This window comes from Marmota flaviventris, chromosome 17 (genome assembly GCF_047511675.1).
Source record: "Marmota flaviventris isolate mMarFla1 chromosome 17, mMarFla1.hap1, whole genome shotgun sequence".
Taxonomy (NCBI): domain Eukaryota; kingdom Metazoa; phylum Chordata; class Mammalia; order Rodentia; family Sciuridae; genus Marmota; species Marmota flaviventris.
In genome coordinates this window covers 20,893,510-20,910,692 of record NC_092514.1, presented here as the reverse complement: position 1 = coordinate 20,910,692, position 17,183 = coordinate 20,893,510, and the positions used below count along the sequence as shown (strand labels likewise).

Sequence of the window (17,183 nt, the reverse complement as noted above, 5' to 3'; positions counted from 1 at the left end):
TATGTAAAGGAAAAGGTGAATAAAGGAGATAGGAGGTGGCACAATTCTAGTTTAGAAAATTTTACCTTTTTATTTAAAACAAATTTTGACATAGTATCATATAAGAACCTTGCAACTCGAAATTGGTATTAGAATGTACCTCTGTTTTGTGAACTATAGAAGGAAGTCTGATATTTTTATGCTAAAAAGTGAAAGAGGGTGAGGGAGAAAAAAACTTCAAATGAATGAGTTAAGTAGAGATGACCTCTATTTGAACTACTGGGGCTTATAGCTGAGATACCTCACAAGTTGGAAAGGTCAACAGAAAACAATACATCATTGAACACTTTTATATGTCAATTTTAGAAATAAAATATTATTTATTAGTATCATTTCAATGTGTATTATTATAATTATGCATGAAATATATTAGTGTAAGTTTATAGGCCCTTTATATTTATTAATATTTTATTCATTTTATTGCACTGTGTTAACTTATTGGCTGTATGCTCTTTAGCTATTAAAATAATAAAAAGTTTTCTTCCATTTATGTATCACAAACAAACCAAAATATAAAGTGTTTCTAGGACATAATGTGGCGTAGTTTTAAAAGATATATTTAGAGTTAATAAGACTCTCAGCATCTGTATAATGTAAGAAAAAACATTTTCCCTAAGTGTCTCTACTTTTTCTTTTTGCAAAGGCTAATTCAATTGTTTTTTTGTTCTTTTGATATATTCCCTCCTGGTCATTCACATGTTGTGTTGTGTACAATTTTATTTTGTTATTACTTCCAAACATTGGGTGATTCAATTTTTTGCAACAATCCAAAAATAATTTCTTATGTGTCCAGCAATAATCTTTCAGTTCATCTATATTACTTAAGTGCTTCATCCACTATTAACAGAGTTTAGCAACTGATAACTGATGTGTAAGTAACCTAGCATCCTGCCTGTTCTCCTTAGAAATGTAAGTGACAGCCACTTTCTTGGGCTCTGATGGGTTGAATTTGATGCGATTTGGTTGAATCAAAAGTGGTTGATATGTGATCACAAGAGAGTTCATATTGTGATATCTCCTCCTGAAAAGAACATTTTCATTTTCAGCTTACAAAAAAAGTAGAATGTCTGTTAATGTCCAATTCAGTGCATACTATATAGGAAATTCCAGAGGACATATTGATGCCCACAAAGGTGGCTATAATTATTTTTAATAAATTTACTTTTTTGTAAAAATTTTTTTAGTTGTTGATGGAGATTTATTTTATTTACTTATATGTGGTGCTGAGAATCGAACCCAGTGCCTCACACATGCTAGGCAAGCGCTCTGCCACTGAGCCACAACCCAGCCCAATAAATTTACTTTTTTCAAATATTTTTTTTTTAGTGGTTGATAGATCTTTATTTTATTTACTTATACAGGATGTTGAGAATTGAACCCAGTGCCTCACACATGCCAGGCAAGTGCACTACCGCTGAGCCACAGCCTCAGCCCCAAGATGGCTATAATTTAAAAAAAGATAATAACAATTCTTGGTGTGTATGTGAAAAAGTAGAATACTCATGCTCTTCTGATGGAAATGTAAGTGACAGCCACTTTGGAAGAGTCTGGCACTTCATCAAAGGGTTAAACATAGAGTCACCATAAGATCTCTCAACTCCACTGCTACATAGGTATAAGAAAGAGCTGAGAAACACAGGTCCATGGAAAAACTTGTACACAAATGGTCATTGCAGCATTGTTCATAATAACCAAAAAGTGAAAATAACCCAAAATGTCCACTGATGGACAAATGGATAAACAAAATGTGGTATATCCATACCAAGAAAAGAAGTACTGAGATAGAGTCTCACTAAGATGCTTAGGGACTGGCCAATTTGCTGAGAATGGCCTCCAACTTGAGATCCTCCTACCTCATCCGGGCTTGCAGTTCAACCCCACTGCACCCTTTTTAAGTGAAGTTGGAGCAACAGAATATAGAATACAAGGCCAGGTTGTGGGTGTAGTTCTGGCAGAATAAAATTATATCCTTTCAAAATGTATTTGTATCTGGTCAGAACAAGGCTAACACTATCCGTGTTACTTTTCACTTGTTGGTAGTGACTTAAAGTGAGATATTTCCATTCTTTTGTTCTTTTTTTGGTACCAGGGTTTGAACCCAAGGATGCTTAACCGCTGAGCTACATCCCCACATCTTTTTGATTTTTGATTTTGAGACAGAGTCTAAATTGCTTAGGGCATTGATAAGTTGCTAAGGCTGGCTTTGAACCTGTTATCCTCCTGCCTCAGACTCTTGAACAGCTGTAATTACAGGTATGTACCACCACACCCAGCCCATTCTTTTATTCTTATAAATAATGTTGTGATAAACATATGCCTATAAATCTTTATATGCATGTATGACTATTGGTATTAAAAATTAATAATATCTCCTTTTATGTGTTTCCAGTTGGAACTGGTTCTTTTGATGGCAGGAAATGGGTCAACCTTCTCACCTGCCCTGTATTTACACTTAAATACAATGTTCAAATGATATTCAGAATACTGCATTGCTTATAGCCTTTTGCCTATAGCTGCAACCTCAGTTGTTGGATGGCTTGGTCCTGAGCCTTTGGTGATTTGGGTGTGGACAGATGAGTTTTGCTCAAAGTTAACTGCTGAGCCCTTACAGGGAAACATCTGGTGGCTCTTTCATCCACAGAGTGGTATCTGACTCTTATTACTTACTCAAAGGCTGAAATTTGGGGTCCTAAGGTGAAATCTATTTATAAATTGCTTTTGCTTTAGTTGGAATGAGAAGTGAAAAATATACCCAATCTAACCATTGAGACATGAATCAAAATGAACAAGCAAACTAGCATTCTCAACAAAGGACCCCTAAGCAGGGAGCATGCAAACATTATTCTTGATCTGCAGCCTCTTTTAGGACAGGGCATTTTGGTTTTGCTATGTCTTGCTTTTAGCAATGATATAAATCTGTTATTCCATTACTTTCTAGTGGGAAGGAAAAATCATTACTTAACAGAGCCTCGGCTTTCAGGCTCATTTAGGGATCTCAAGAATTTCTTGTAACAGTGATATTCCTGGTTATTGATACATATTGCCTAATTGCCTTCCACTCTCTGATGTATGATTATTGCTAAAAGACTAAACTTATTCTAAATAATTCATTTTCTTTTGAACTATGTGCAGTATTTGTTTGTAAGGGCTTCCATAACAAAGAACTGCAAATTGTGTGGCTTAGACACAAATTTATTTGATCATAGCTCTGGAGGCTGAAAGTTTGGGATCAAGGTGTTGGTAGGGTGGTTTCTACTGCAATCTCTCTTACTGGCTTGTCGGTGACCATCTGTCCCTAGTTTCTTCACCCAGATCTCCCTCTGTGTGTGTCTGTATCCTAATCTCCTTATAAGAACACCAGTTAGGTTGGGTTAGGGCCCACTCCTACAATCTCATTTCATCTTAAGTACCTCTTCTAAGACCCTATCTAATATAATCATATTCTAAAGTATTGGGGTTAGGAGTTCAGAAAATGATTTTGGGAAGGGGGACACAATTTATAACAAACACAAAACACAAATATATAAGGAAATGTGAATATAGAATTTTAAATCACCTACTTTTAAGGCTTTCATGAATTCAAACAAATCAAAGTCCTTTCTTGGTTTTTCCCAAATTCAGGCTTAATCAGTGATTCTTATTCCTGGTTCTCATTTACTAGTTTATAATAACATCAGCAATGCAAAGACTGTCAGTTTTATTGCAAATCCAGCATTAAGTATTAGTAGAAAATACTTCTATATGGCTCTTTTAATTCAACTTCTCTTAATGAATCTGCTAGATTGGATGTTTTCTCTTAGATTTCTTTGTCACTAACTTTAAATTTTTCTTTTTCTTTCTTTCTTTCTTTTTTTTTTTTTTTTTGGTACCAGGGATTGAACCCAGAGTCACATCCCCACCCCTTTTAAAAATATTTTATTTACAGACAGGGTGTCACTAAGTTTCTTAAGTCCTTGATAAGTTGCTGAGGCTGATTTTGAACTCAGGATCCTCCTGCCTCCGCCTCTCAAGCCGCTGTCATAAAAGGCATGTGCCACCATGCCCAGCTACTAACATGTTTTCTCATTTATGTTCATTTAACTGCATCAGGTCAATGTGTTCCTCATTTGATTAAATTCCTTTTGAACTACTTATACATAATCTAAAACAATATTAGAAACCATTATACATGTGTGTGTATTTTCTGATAGTTGCCTAATCTCTAGTATTGCCTTAAGGGAATACTATTAAATATGGAAATTTAAATTTCTATTAAAGAAGTATGTATAATTGGTTTGGTGGTAGAGGGCTTGACTAATATGCTTGAGGCCCTGCACTGTAAAATAAATAGTTAAATTGAAAAAGAGGATTTTACATAGGCCCTTAAAGACTGTGACTATATCAATTATCATATCAAACAATGGGGTAGGATGGTCTGGTTCTTATGGGGGTGCGAAGACTAAAACTCCCCAAGCCACATTTTAGAACCCCTGCAGACCCCAAGGAAACAAAAATGAGAAATTAGATGATACACCACAGTGATGTTTAGATGACAGTCTAAACAGGCATTAGAATAAATTATCCAAAGACTGCTCAATTAAACTGTGTGGTACTTGATCATCCTGCCTCTGGAGTCTGGTGATGAAAGAATATGATATTTGGGACTATTGCCAGCAAATTGTGGGGCTGTTGGTGCTTTTGTGTTCGTGCCAATGCAGTCAAGTCAAAGGAAACTATTGTATTGGGAGGAGTTTCCTTATAGTTCTGCATCTATCTTTTCTAATCATTGTCCAGTTGTATTGATGCTTTATTTATTTATTTTTAATATTTATTTTTTAGTTATCGGCGGACACAACATCTTTATTTTGTATGTGGTGCTGAGGATCGAACCCGGGCTGCACGCATGCCAGGCGAGCGCGCTACCGCTTGAGCCACATCCCCAGCCCCAATGCTTTTTTTTTCAAAAAAATATTTTTTAGTTGTATGTGGACACAATACTTTTATTTATTTATTTATATGTGGTGCTGAGGATCAAACCCAGGGCCTCACACATGCTAGGCAAACATTCTACCACTGAGTCACAAACCCAGCCCTATATTGATGTTTTGGAAGAAGTATTTCATTCAATTTTTTAATACTTACTCCTCCCAGCACTAAAATATAAATCCCCATAAAAAAGAAAAAAGAGTTGCCTTTTAACCTGAACTTTAATAGGAGACAGTGTTAGGAATCCATCACAGTTCTCCTTTTGTTTGTCATTTGTTGTCTTCTTTTCCAACAGCATTATGCTAAAGAAGTAGATAGATTATTTAGCCTGGATTTTATGCTGAACAACCTGGATGGGAACTTTTCCTTTGGGTTCTGATATGATTTCCCTTTCAAGGACTTCACATTTACTATGTCTCAGGACCAATAAGCATAATTTGGCTATTGATTTTCAGATAGAGATTTGGTGAAAAGTTTAGAAAAATCCAGACTTGGAGATATTTTTCAGCCAGGCCCTTGGGAGAAGAGTGGACTCTACATTTAGCACACTTAACCATTCTCATCTTCAATTTGCCTTTATTTTGTATCCAGTTGACTTCCCTAAGTCATGAATAGCTACTGTTAGGATCCAAGCAATCAAGGTCACAGTTGAGGTTAGGTTTGGAGCAAGAAGGCAGGGCTATTTGGACTTAGGACATGTTTCCAACATACTTTTAGGAGATTCTAGTGTTGGATAAAGTCTGGATGGGGGAGTTTTGAGGAGGTCCTGGTACACATTGCACAATGCTTCCAAAGGGCAGAAACATTCAGTTCCATGATTTAGAGTCCTTGGAATGTAGGTTAGCTGGTCATTATATTATAGGCAAGACACCTCTCTCCAGAAACCCATGTCTTTATCATTCCAATTACATTGTGGTTGGCCCACAAATCCCTATCTTCACAAAGAACTATTTTTTCTGCTTTTGATGGCTGAATTCCTAAAGTCAGTTTCTGTGCAAAGCATTGGAAGAAACCTAATATTGTTTTTTTTTTTTATTGGGGTGGGGCTGTCATTTAATATAATTTATGCTAATGATTATGACTGATTTTATGAGGCATAGAGGATTTGAGTTAGGAATTCAGTTTTGAGGGGTATATTTGGGGGGGGGGGTCAGGGAATTTGGATGTTTATGATAATGTTTAGTAAGCTTTAATGTGTATATAAATTACCTGGGTATAATTATTAAAATGTAGTCTCTGATTCAGCAGTTTGGTTATCAATCCTCGCCTCCGCCGGGAAAGAGGCTGGGATATTAGGCAGGACAAAACTGAAACTACAGTTAGATTAACTCTCTAGACATGATGTAGCAGAGACTAGACAAGAAGACTGAACTCAGAGATTCCTTTTCAGCTTTGCTATTCTAATTTTGGGTTCTGAGATTCCATGAAGTTTTTAAACTTTTGGGGTCACAGAACTCTGTGGGAAGGCTATGAACACTCTTTTTTCCTGAAATGCGCACACACGTCTGATTCTGCGAACTACTTTAGGCTTCGGGGGCCCGCAGTCCTGGGTTCAGGATCTTTGCCCTGTCTTTCAGGCCCCTGGCACTTGGGACGTATCAAGTCCTGCACCTCAGCTTCTGCAGGGAACTCTGCTCCTGGCTCCGGCGGGGGCGTGACCGTGGGGGCGTGACCAGGGCGTGTCTGGGGGCGGGGCCAAGGCGGCGCACGCCGCGCCCTCGGCGGTACGAGAGGCCGAGCTTGCTGCATTGCAGCCGCCGCGGCGCCGCTCGGCTCCTCACTCCCAACAATGGCGGCTCCGAGCCCGAGCGGCGGCGGCGGCTCCGGGGGCGGCAGCGGCAGCGGCACCCCGGGCCCCGTAGGGTCCCCGGCGCCAGGCCACCCGGCCGTCAGCAGCATGCAGGGTAAGGAACGCTCCCGCGCTGAGACCCTGGCCCACTCGCGCGGCCGTCGGCGTCGTCGCGGCCTGTCTTAGTGGCCGCGAACGCCCCCGGACCCGGCTGAGGAAGCCTTCCGAGCCTTCCGCGCCTCCTTCGCTGCCTCCTCTGGGGCTTCCCGCCTCGCTGTCGGCCGCCTTGGGTCGGGCCTGGATCCGGGCTTCGACCCGCGAAGGCCCGGCCGCGGCCTCTGCCTGCGCTCTGCCGTTCGGCCCTGCTTCGCTTCCCCGCCGGCTGGCGGGGCCCACCTGGCCCGGGACCGCCCCCGCGGTCGCCCCGATTGCGGTGGCCGCTTACCTGGCGCCCGCTGGCCCCGGTTTCCGGGAACGTGCCGGCTAGGACTTGAGGCGGGTGGGAGGTGCTGCCGAGCCTGGCTCCGGGTCCCTGCGGCCGCGCAGGTAGGCGGCGGCGTCCGAGGCCGGGGGCCCCTCGGCCCCGCCGCCCCAGCGCGGCTACCCGCCGCCGCAGTGGGGCCAGCTCAAGGCCATCTTGCTTCTCGCCAGGGCGCAGCTGTAGCCAGACCACCTAGCTGACCTCTGGGGTTCACGGGGCTGTTGGAACCTACGTTTCCAAACTTTTGCAGGGTGTCTGTTCTCTGGGAGGAGCGGGGCGGGGGGTGCTCAGTCCTGTGCCACCTGTAAGGTAGGTAGCTAGCCATTGGCCTGAGGGAGGGGGGCATTTGTTCCAGGTTAGATTTCTGTGTTAGCATTGCATGCAGAAAATAAGATAAAAATAGAAGACTAAATTCGGTTTAAATGGAGAGATAACAGGAAGTAGAAAGACAGAGGTCAAAATGATAGTATCTGGACATCTGAGGCAGTTCTTCCAATTAATGGCTTTTCCCATTGGGAAAGGCTTTTTTGCTCTGTATGACTCTTGACGGGGTGGGGGGGGGGGTGTTATGAAAAATACCAGGCCTGAGCCCATTAGTTTAAACCCTTAAGTTTACTGGGAAATTTTGAATAGTAGTAATGCTATTTTTAAAACAGAGACTTAGGCATCTTTTGACAACTTAAGCGAACTACTTATGTTGAATTATTAGCAGAATCGATGGGGTTATGTTTGGTAGTCAGTATGAACTTGGTTACTTTTAGATCATATTCTTCCTAAAGAGCTACTGTGTTTAGTTAGCGTTCAACAGAGATTTATTGAATCTTTTGTGTTTATGAAAGCATGCTGTGATTCAGGAAGCAGGGACAGGATTTTTATTCATCTTTATATCCCTCCCCATAGTATTTCATAAAAAAAAAAATGATATATAGACAGGATGATGTCAGAACTCAGAGGACACTTTCTGTGTAGGCCCTAAGCTAATTAATTCAAATTGAATTAGTTATTGGATATTCACTATGTTGCATAGCAGGTTATGCAGACTGTACAAGATTGTTTTCCTGATCTCACAGCTTTACAGTGTAGTTGATGGTAGAGGGAAATGAAACAGCAAAATGATGATTTAGGATTGTATGGCTTGTCTGAAATGAGTGACTTGTAAAACTGGTAAAATATTTTAAATTTGAGTGTTTTTTTGGGGGCGGGGGAGGCTGATAGCTTGAAAAAGCTGTATACATTTTTGTTGTTCGAAAAAAATATTTATTGAGCATCTGTTGAGAATTAATCATAGTACTCTAGTGCTGAGTCCTGAATATATAGAGAGGAGTGAATCTGACTATCTCATCTCATAGTGCTTACCCTCCTGTGAAGATGGAGGAGAGGAGACAATATACAGATAAATAAGAAAAATTGCTAATTGAGGAAAGTGTTATGAGGGTAATAAGCTGGGTTTTGTGATGAAAGACAATAGAGGAGGGCAGTTGGCTTGTTAAGATGTTAAGAGATGGCCTGTGTGGGGAGAACAGAAGAGGTTCTAGTCAGAGGGAACAAATGAGTTTGAAGGTTCCAAAACAGGGAAGAACTTGAAGTGTTCTAGGAACTGAAAATAAGTCCTGTGGTTAGGAGTTATTCTGATATTCTTCATTCTCCTCCCTTACCTCTGCGTTTTCATAATCCAGTAATCTGAACTATCGAATAAGCTAAACCCATTTTAAAAGGGTGAGGAAGGCCCCAGACCTCTCTTTGAATTATTCCTGAATTATTATTCTTTCTTTCTTTCTCTTTTCTTTTTTTTTTTTTTTTGTTCTGGGGGATTGAACCCAGGACCTCACGCTTACCAGGCAAGTTCTCTACTGCTGAGTAACATCCCCAGCCCCTGAATTTTCTTTAAATAGTGTTGTGTCTATCTTTGATCAGTGCATGAACATGCTAGCTGTAGCTTGTTCTTGAACCTCTTTAGATTGCTTAGAATGAGAATTGCTTGAAATTCTCAGAATGTTGTCTAGCCCAATCCCAAGTTATAAAACTTGAGCTTAGGTACCAATGAAGATATCTGTCTTACTTGTTTTTCTACATTGGAACCAAGCTTCCCGTACATTATATACCATTGACCTCCTTTGGCTTTATTTTATTTATTTATTTATCTGTTTTTGAGACCTGGTCTTGTTATGCTTCCTAGGCTGGCCTCCAACTCTTGAGCTAAACTGATCATCCTGCCTCAACCTCCCAAGTAGCTGAGACTACAGGCACCAGTGCTCCTGACTTCTCCTCCTCTGGCTTTAGATCAAACTTCCCATAGTGGTCCTTGAAAGATGTTTTGGTGTACTGCCGTTCCCTTCTGACCCACCTTCTTCTACTTGCTATCCAAAGCTGCCTTTCTGGGAGTTCATGACCATGCCCATCCAGCCAGCAGGGTTGTGGGTTGTATGGAATACATTTCATTTAACAGATATTGGACATTTTTTCTGTGTGATGGATGCCATGGTGGGTATTGGATATCTCTGTAGTTTTTTGTGGCTTTACATTTTGTAGTCCAAGAGAGATCCAAGTTGGGATTGTATTCTTTACATCATAGTACTGAAGAATCAGAGCTCTGGAGTCCTAGATTTGTATCTTCTTGCCAGGATTTAAACTTTTTGTTAGTACAGGCAAGGTTCTTAAATCTCTCCAAGCCTGGGTCTCAGTTGGAAAGGCAAGAATAATTCTTACCTCACAGGTACTTTGAGAAGTGTTTTAAATTTCATTATTAGTTGGTCCTACCTTTCTCTTTAATCTGTTAATTTCATTATTGAGCAATTTCTTTTTTAGAATATTCTAGAGGAGACTTTATTCTATTGCAAACTCCAGATCTTCTGTCTTTTCCATATCTTCTGAGGATTCTCAAATGATTGTAATGTTATGAATTAGAAGTCTAGTTATAAATTTGCTATGCTTTTTTTTTTTAATGTGTAGATGGCTGGAAGGGAAATTATGGTGAGTTTGGCTTCATAACATCATTTGGTTACTTTTTTGTGTAATCTGGCTTTTTTTTTTTTTTTTCCTTTTAGCATTCTTCCCATTATTCCTTATGATGGAGAGTAGTTGTTGATTTTGTTATCACTCATACATTTGATTATTTTCATTGATCCTGATTTTTCTTTTTTTCCTCTCATACCCATTCACAAACACATTCATCCTCTACAAGTTAATAGTTTTATACTTTGATTCTTGGGTGACTAAAACTACAACAATATAGATTGTTTTACCAAAATAGGTAAATGGTTTAATAAAAATGTATTTGACATTAGGATAAGTTTGCATTTGTGGAAAAAAATACTCAAATAAGCTACTGTGACATATGCTTATTATTATTGGTATTAGAGATTGAAATCAGGGTATTTTGCTTTGCCACTGAATTAACATCCCCACCCCTTTTTATTTTTTATTTTGAGCCAAAGTCTCACTAAGTTTCCCAGACTGGTTTTGAACTTGTGATCCTCTTGCCTCAACCTTCTTGGATTACAAATATGCAGCTTTGTACCCAGCTATGCTTTAATTCTTAACATTTCATTAACAATTTGTCATCAAGTAGATTTAATTGGGAGATTTTTTTTTTAATATTAGATTACTCTGTGATAGTATGATTCTTTATCTTTTTTATTTTTTACTTTTTGTTACTGGGGATTGAATGGGATCACTTAACCACTGAACCACGTCCCCAGCCCTTTTTATATTGTATTTTGAGTCAGAGTCTTGCTTTGTTGCTGAGGCTGGCTTTGAACTTGGCAATCTTCCTGCCTCAGCCTCCTGAGCTGCTGGGGTTATAGGCATGTGCCACCTTGCTTAGCTAGTGTGATTCTTAAATCCAAAAAAATTTGGTAAATTTAAAGCATGGGATAGACTTGTTACATTTGAGAACTTTTCTAGACAGGGCTTGAATTTTCTATTGTGGCAATTCAAAAGCCCAGGGAATTTAGCCATTTAGTAGGAAGCATGTGAAGAGAAGCAGATTTCCTATACTGGGCAGTTAAACTCAGTTGAGGAGAGCTCATGTATAGAACATGATATTAATATTATTGTTGACATGTTGGAAAATAGCATATTCTAGTTAGCTGATAGTTTAACAGCTTCTGGATTTAAATTTAAATTTAAATTTAATTATTGGTGGGTCCTACCTTTCTCCACCAGTAGCTAGCTTTACCTTGCAGGTAGTAATGTTTAAGAAAAAAAAAAGGATGTTGAAATGGCGAGAACACTGGATTTGGACCCAGAAAACCTAGGCACAGATAACTGCCATGCTGTGTACAAGTTGTACTTTGGGGAAACTTCTCTCTCCTTCCTTCCTTCCTTCCTTCCTTCCTTCCTTCCTTCCTTCCTTCCTTCCTTTCTTTTTAGAGAGAGAGAGAGAGAGAGAGAGAGAGAGAGAGAGAGAGAATTTTAATATTTATTTTTTAGTTCTCGGCAGACACGACATCTTTGTTTGTATGTGGTGCTGAGGATCGAACCCAGGCCGCACGCATGCCAGGCGAGTGCGCTACTGCTTGAGCCACATCCCCAGCCCTCTCTCACTTTTCTGAACTGAAAAATTAACATATCTAGAGATAATACCTAACTTATAGACTGTTTTGAGAATTGCATTATTAAATTAATGCATGTGAAATTGCTTTGAAAATTATAAAATAGTTATAAACATATAAGCATTATTAGATATGTATTTACCTGCTTTATTCGCCAGCCATTTAAAATGTAATGGATTTAAAAGTTCTTTTAAACATAAGAAGTAAAATTTATTATAAAGTAAATATAAGAATAAATTTATAAAATGTAAATGTTAAAGCAAAGTTTTCATAAAGATTTGATACAAGTGCTGAATGTGGTGGTACATACCTGTCATCCCATTGGAGTGGGATGCTGAGACCAGAGGATTGCAAGTTCAAGGCCAGCCTCAGCAACTTAGCAAGGCTTTAAGTTACCTAGTGAGACCCTGTCCCAAAGTAAAAAAAATAAAGGAAAAAGGGCTGGGGATGTAGCTTAGTGGTAAAGTGCTCCTAGGTTAAATCCCCTGTACCAAAAAAAAAAAAAAAAAAAAAAAAAAGTTTGTGTTATATATGTATATGGCTTGAAGCAGGGAAAAAAAAAAGCCTTTTCCTAAACTTTATTCAGGTGACTGAGAAATGTCAGTTTTCTTAAAGTGATTACAATACTTAGTACCTATAATTAATTCTGAAAAACACTGAGGCATTTATAAAAGTACTTGTTAGAGTAAATGGCTACAAAGTATGTGTTGTACGTGCCTCAGAATCCCTTAATGTGCTGAAGTAGGCAGTTTTTCTTCTTATTTTTTCTTCTCAGGTCTTAAACTTGAGTATATAACTGAAAGCTTTTTGTCCAGTCCTTACCTATTTACCCTCAGCTGATTGTTTTATGTATATCAGCCTAAGTAAAAGCATAATAACTTGATTCTACTTAAATAACACACACATAAAACTATATTGAAGTGTATCTGTTAAGAAAAATTGAGTATTTAAAATCAATGTATGTTTTCTCCCCGTAATATACAAAATATAAGCTGGGCATGGTGGCATGGGCTTATAGTCCCAGCTACTAGGGAGGTTGAGGTGGGATGATCTTGAGTTTAAGGCCAGCCTGGGCAACATAATGAGACCCTGTCTCCAAAAAGAAAAGTACGTGTGTATGACACCGTATCTCTTTGGGTATGTTTATCTACTTTTACACTTTCTGTGGTCAAAGAACTGAATTGTGCAGTGACGAGTTTTCAAATCCTGAAATTGCTGACTTTTCCCATTGTGTTGCATCCTTTTTTTTTTTTTTTTGCTATTTAGCATAACCTGCTACAAGTTCAGGTTAGCAAGTTAGTCCTTTTTCAAAGCACATATTGGATTTCTCTTATATTCCCTTAAAATGAGACTGTTTTAATTTTAATGAGAGCAGGTAAGAAAAACAACTTATTCTTAGAATACATATTCCCTTACATTTTTCTATAATGTATCATATCAGAGTGAATGCATGCTGAAATTTGTTTAAGAAGGGATATTAACCTGTTTTTTGAGTCATTCTCTTTTATACTACATTTCTTTCAGTCGATTTCTTCCAAAATTGAGAGCTAGATTGATTTGGGTCCAGAGGGCTTTCCTTATTTTAAGGAGTCTGAATATAATAATCAACTCCATCCTATATTATCCAGATCAGTCTTCTTTGTAATTTCTGGGAGATGGCTTACATTAAACAACCTGGGAAACTTTAATTCAGAGTAAAAAAAAAAAAAAAAACAGAAAAAGAAACTAACAATTGCCATAGATCTTTTTTTCTGACCTTACTTGATTTGATTTTCACAACCACACTTTAAGAGTAGTTGGACATAGGTTAGTAAAGTAGTCCCTTTCATAGGTTAGGCAATCAATGCTTACATTAAATAATGTGCTCTAGTAGAGGTGGGTTTTAACTTGCCTGAATGACGGGTACCTTTGTTCTTCCTACTGTTTGTAGGTTCATACACAGTGAACTCTAAATCATTTAAGCCAGTCAAGTCTGAAGAAAGAATCTTTGCCACAGTGGTACATATACAGGAAGAGATGAGAGAGATTATTTTAGGCTTCTATCAGGGAGAGAATCTTTAAGGAAGCAGGCACCATTTGGGTTGATTTTGAAGCCTTGGTACTTCTTGATGCTCCTTTATATTAGAGTTCTAAACTTGCTGGAATGTTTATAGTGACCTTTTGAATTTAGAGACATTTTAATTGAGAATCTACAAGTAAATAGAAGTCTTGATTTAGGCCTTAGTCCAGGATGTCAGAGTAGGTAATAAAATCCTCTTAACACTGTATAATATATAAAAGGAACCCATTTAGCATAAAGGTTAATAGCATATATTGTTGTTCTGACTAAATTTGTTATCTGGGTAGATCACTGTCTCTGTTAATGGTCATGTCTAGCTCCAGAAAGTCCTTGGGTGTCTCTTCACACTCTTAGCAAGACTGAGAGTTTAATTCAGAGTTTTTTTTTTTTTTAAATGTGAAACTAACAATGGACATAGCTCTTTTTCTGTCATTACCTGATTTGATGCTCACAATTTGCAGAAAGGATTGAAGGGCAAGGAGTCATAAGATTGGCCTAACTGGCTACACAGTGAAAGGGAGCATTGGTCAGTAGTGAACACCACTCAAGATGGGCTTTGAAAGAAGAAAACAATTACATCATACACAGCTTGATTCTTAACAACAACACATCTTTCCCCACCATGGGAAAGAGGACTTAAGTAGATACTGCAGGAGCTTTTTCAAGCTTTATTGTGTTTCATCTTACTCAAAATCATTCAAAACAGAATTAAAAAAAAAAAAAAAAAGAAGAAGAACCAAGTGTTGCCAGACATATTTCTCTCTCTGTGTGTATTTTTTTCTCTAATAAGTATGTATATCTGACATGTCTGTGTCTGTTTATTGTTGTCTTGGCTAAAAAATAAGTGACACTGTGTGACTCCTCTGATGTTTTTGGCAGTTTCCTTGGGATCTGGGTTAGGTTCCTGTCACAGAGAAGTATTGACTTTTTCATTTTGTTAGCATCCTTAGGACACCAGGCTGTGTCTAGGAGGAGTTATGGTTGAGGTCTTCTGTCAAATAAAGCATCTTTTTTCCTCTGTTCTCATATCATAGCAATCAATATAGAAGAATTCTGTGACCTCAAAAGATACTGGGACTTCTCCCCACCAGTAAGCAAGTAATTCTGCAGCAGCAGATACTAGTTGGGTGTCCTCCAGTTAAATACTGATAGCTCTACCTGGAGATAATGTCAGACCATAGGTTGAAGACTTCCCCACTTCCTCTTAGATGCTAGTCAAAAGCCCAGGTGGTTTTTTGTGGTTCTGACCCACTGGCTATAAAATTGGGAGCTCTCACAAACCCTTCCTCTTGTTAATTAATTTGTTTGAGCATCTGAACAGAATTTAGGGAAACATGTTTAAAAGGATATGAAGAGATGCATAGGGTAGGGCATGAAGGAAGGAACTTAGAGCTTACAGGTCACTCTCCAGGAACCTTTATGTTTCGGCTCTCGAGAAACTCCTGAAATCTGTCATTTTGTGTTTTTATGGAGGTTTCATTAGCATCAGTGCTAATAGATTGGATGGGGAAACCTAGCAATGCTTGTTGCTTTAGCATTCATCTTGGCCTTTTCCTGCAACATTCCTCCCTCCAGATTATGGGGCAGGACCCCTCTGGAATAAGGAGGGTCTTATGACCTAATGTAGTAGGTTAAGAGTAGGTCAGAGATTTAATTTCTTCCTTCCAGCAATTGAACCCAGGGCTTCAGACATGCTGCCTGGGTGCTCTACTGTTGTACTACACCCGTAACCCAGGTCAGAGCATTTCTTTATGGCTAGATCCAGGACAGAAAGGTGAGGGCTGATTAGAGTTTCTAAGAGTTCCCTTGAGGAAAAGAATTTACTTCTATGACCTGCTTTGGGAGGTTAGTTTAGAGCAAGAAATCATGTAATGAAAACTAATAAATATGTTATCATAATATCACAGACCTAGAGTGGGGTGTCCATCCCTAGGGTCGTGAAACAGGGGTGAGTGACAATATGGTGTTGTTTAGGTAGAATAAATAAGGTAGTCATTTCCCACAGGGAGAAGAAGAGCTGGCATATAAGGACAATAAAATCCTGAGTTTAAAAAATGTGGAAAGGATTTGATTAGTATTTTGTAAAATAACAACTGGCTCTGATTGGTAAACAACCCGAAATCACTATATTGGGCAGGCTGCTTTTTGATAAAGGTTTAGAAAGTTGAAGCAAGGAAATCAAAAAGCAAAAAACCATCAGGAAATAAACCTGTGGAACTCACTTTAAGTACAGTGAAAATACAAATATAGGACAATTTTACATAACTCGCTAGATATTAGGGCTGTAGTGCTATGCTATGGGTAGCTGCCGTGAAAGGCACCTGTCAGAATTTTGAAGTTGAAGTTGGAAGGTGGCAAACCACTATTTACATTATGACAGAAGGAAGATTATGTAGCATAATCTAAGGGCATGTCCCAGTAAGGCAGCTGCTTTCTTTTATGTTAGTGTAGGTTCATAGTGTAGTTTATAGTGCAGTTTTAGCATAAAAATCCAGAATGTCCAGGGAATCAGAAGGAACCATGGAGATGGTGGGAAACCACTTAATGTTCTGTCCCAAACTAGGTAATACTACCACCATAGAGGAAGGGGAACAGAGATAACTGCATAATCCCAAAAGGGCCATTACAAAAGCAAGATTTAGACACACAGTTTTCAAATTCTAAGATTGTCTGAGAGTAATTTTATGTATAAATGAGAAAAACTACGGCTCAAATGAAATGAAATTTAGTTTCCAGTGAAATGACTTTTAAGTAACTCAGTTGGAAAATAGAATTCTGGTCTGACACTTTTCATTTTGTTTTCTAACACTGTTTGCCTTATATTTATATACACACTTAAATCTTTTATAATTTTATTTTTTCAGTACTGGGACTGAACCCTGGGGTGCTGTACCATAACTGGGCTACACCCCTAGTCATTTTTATTGTATTTTGAGAGAAGGTCTAGCTAAGTTGTTGTGGCTGGCCTTGAACTTATGATCCTCCTCCCTTAGCCTCCCGAGTTGCTGAGATTACAGGCTTGCGCCAGGTACCCAGCTATGCACTGAGCTGTTAGCCTTTTAAACTACTATGGACTATCTTAATTTATTTGATAAATACAGTAAATTATAAGTTTCAGATTGTTGCCAGTTAAGGGAACTCAGAATTGCGGTAAGAGGAGTGAGAATGAAGGAAAAGTGTGAGGAGGACAAGAAAGAGGGTGTGAGAGACCTGGAGAGAAAAAGGAGGAGAAACTTCCATAGTTATAACTTTATTTCTTTCTTCGGCTTACTAGCATTTTGTCCTATATGTCTTGGT

General features: G+C 38.7%; 1 protein-coding gene across 2 annotated transcripts in view; it reads left to right on the top strand.

Moving 5' to 3' along the window:
* Positions 1–6,772: 6,772 nt before the first annotated feature.
* Positions 6,773–17,183, top strand: part of Map2k4 (mitogen-activated protein kinase kinase 4) — a 132,222-nt gene continuing 121,811 nt past the window's right edge. For both annotated transcript variants that reach the window (XM_027954057.2, XM_071603013.1), the window contains exon 1: positions 6,773–6,908. In XM_027954057.2, the coding sequence (XP_027809858.1) occupies positions 6,794–6,908 (115 nt within the window). In that variant the 5' untranslated portion in view covers positions 6,773–6,793. The remainder of the gene's footprint in view (positions 6,909–17,183) is intronic.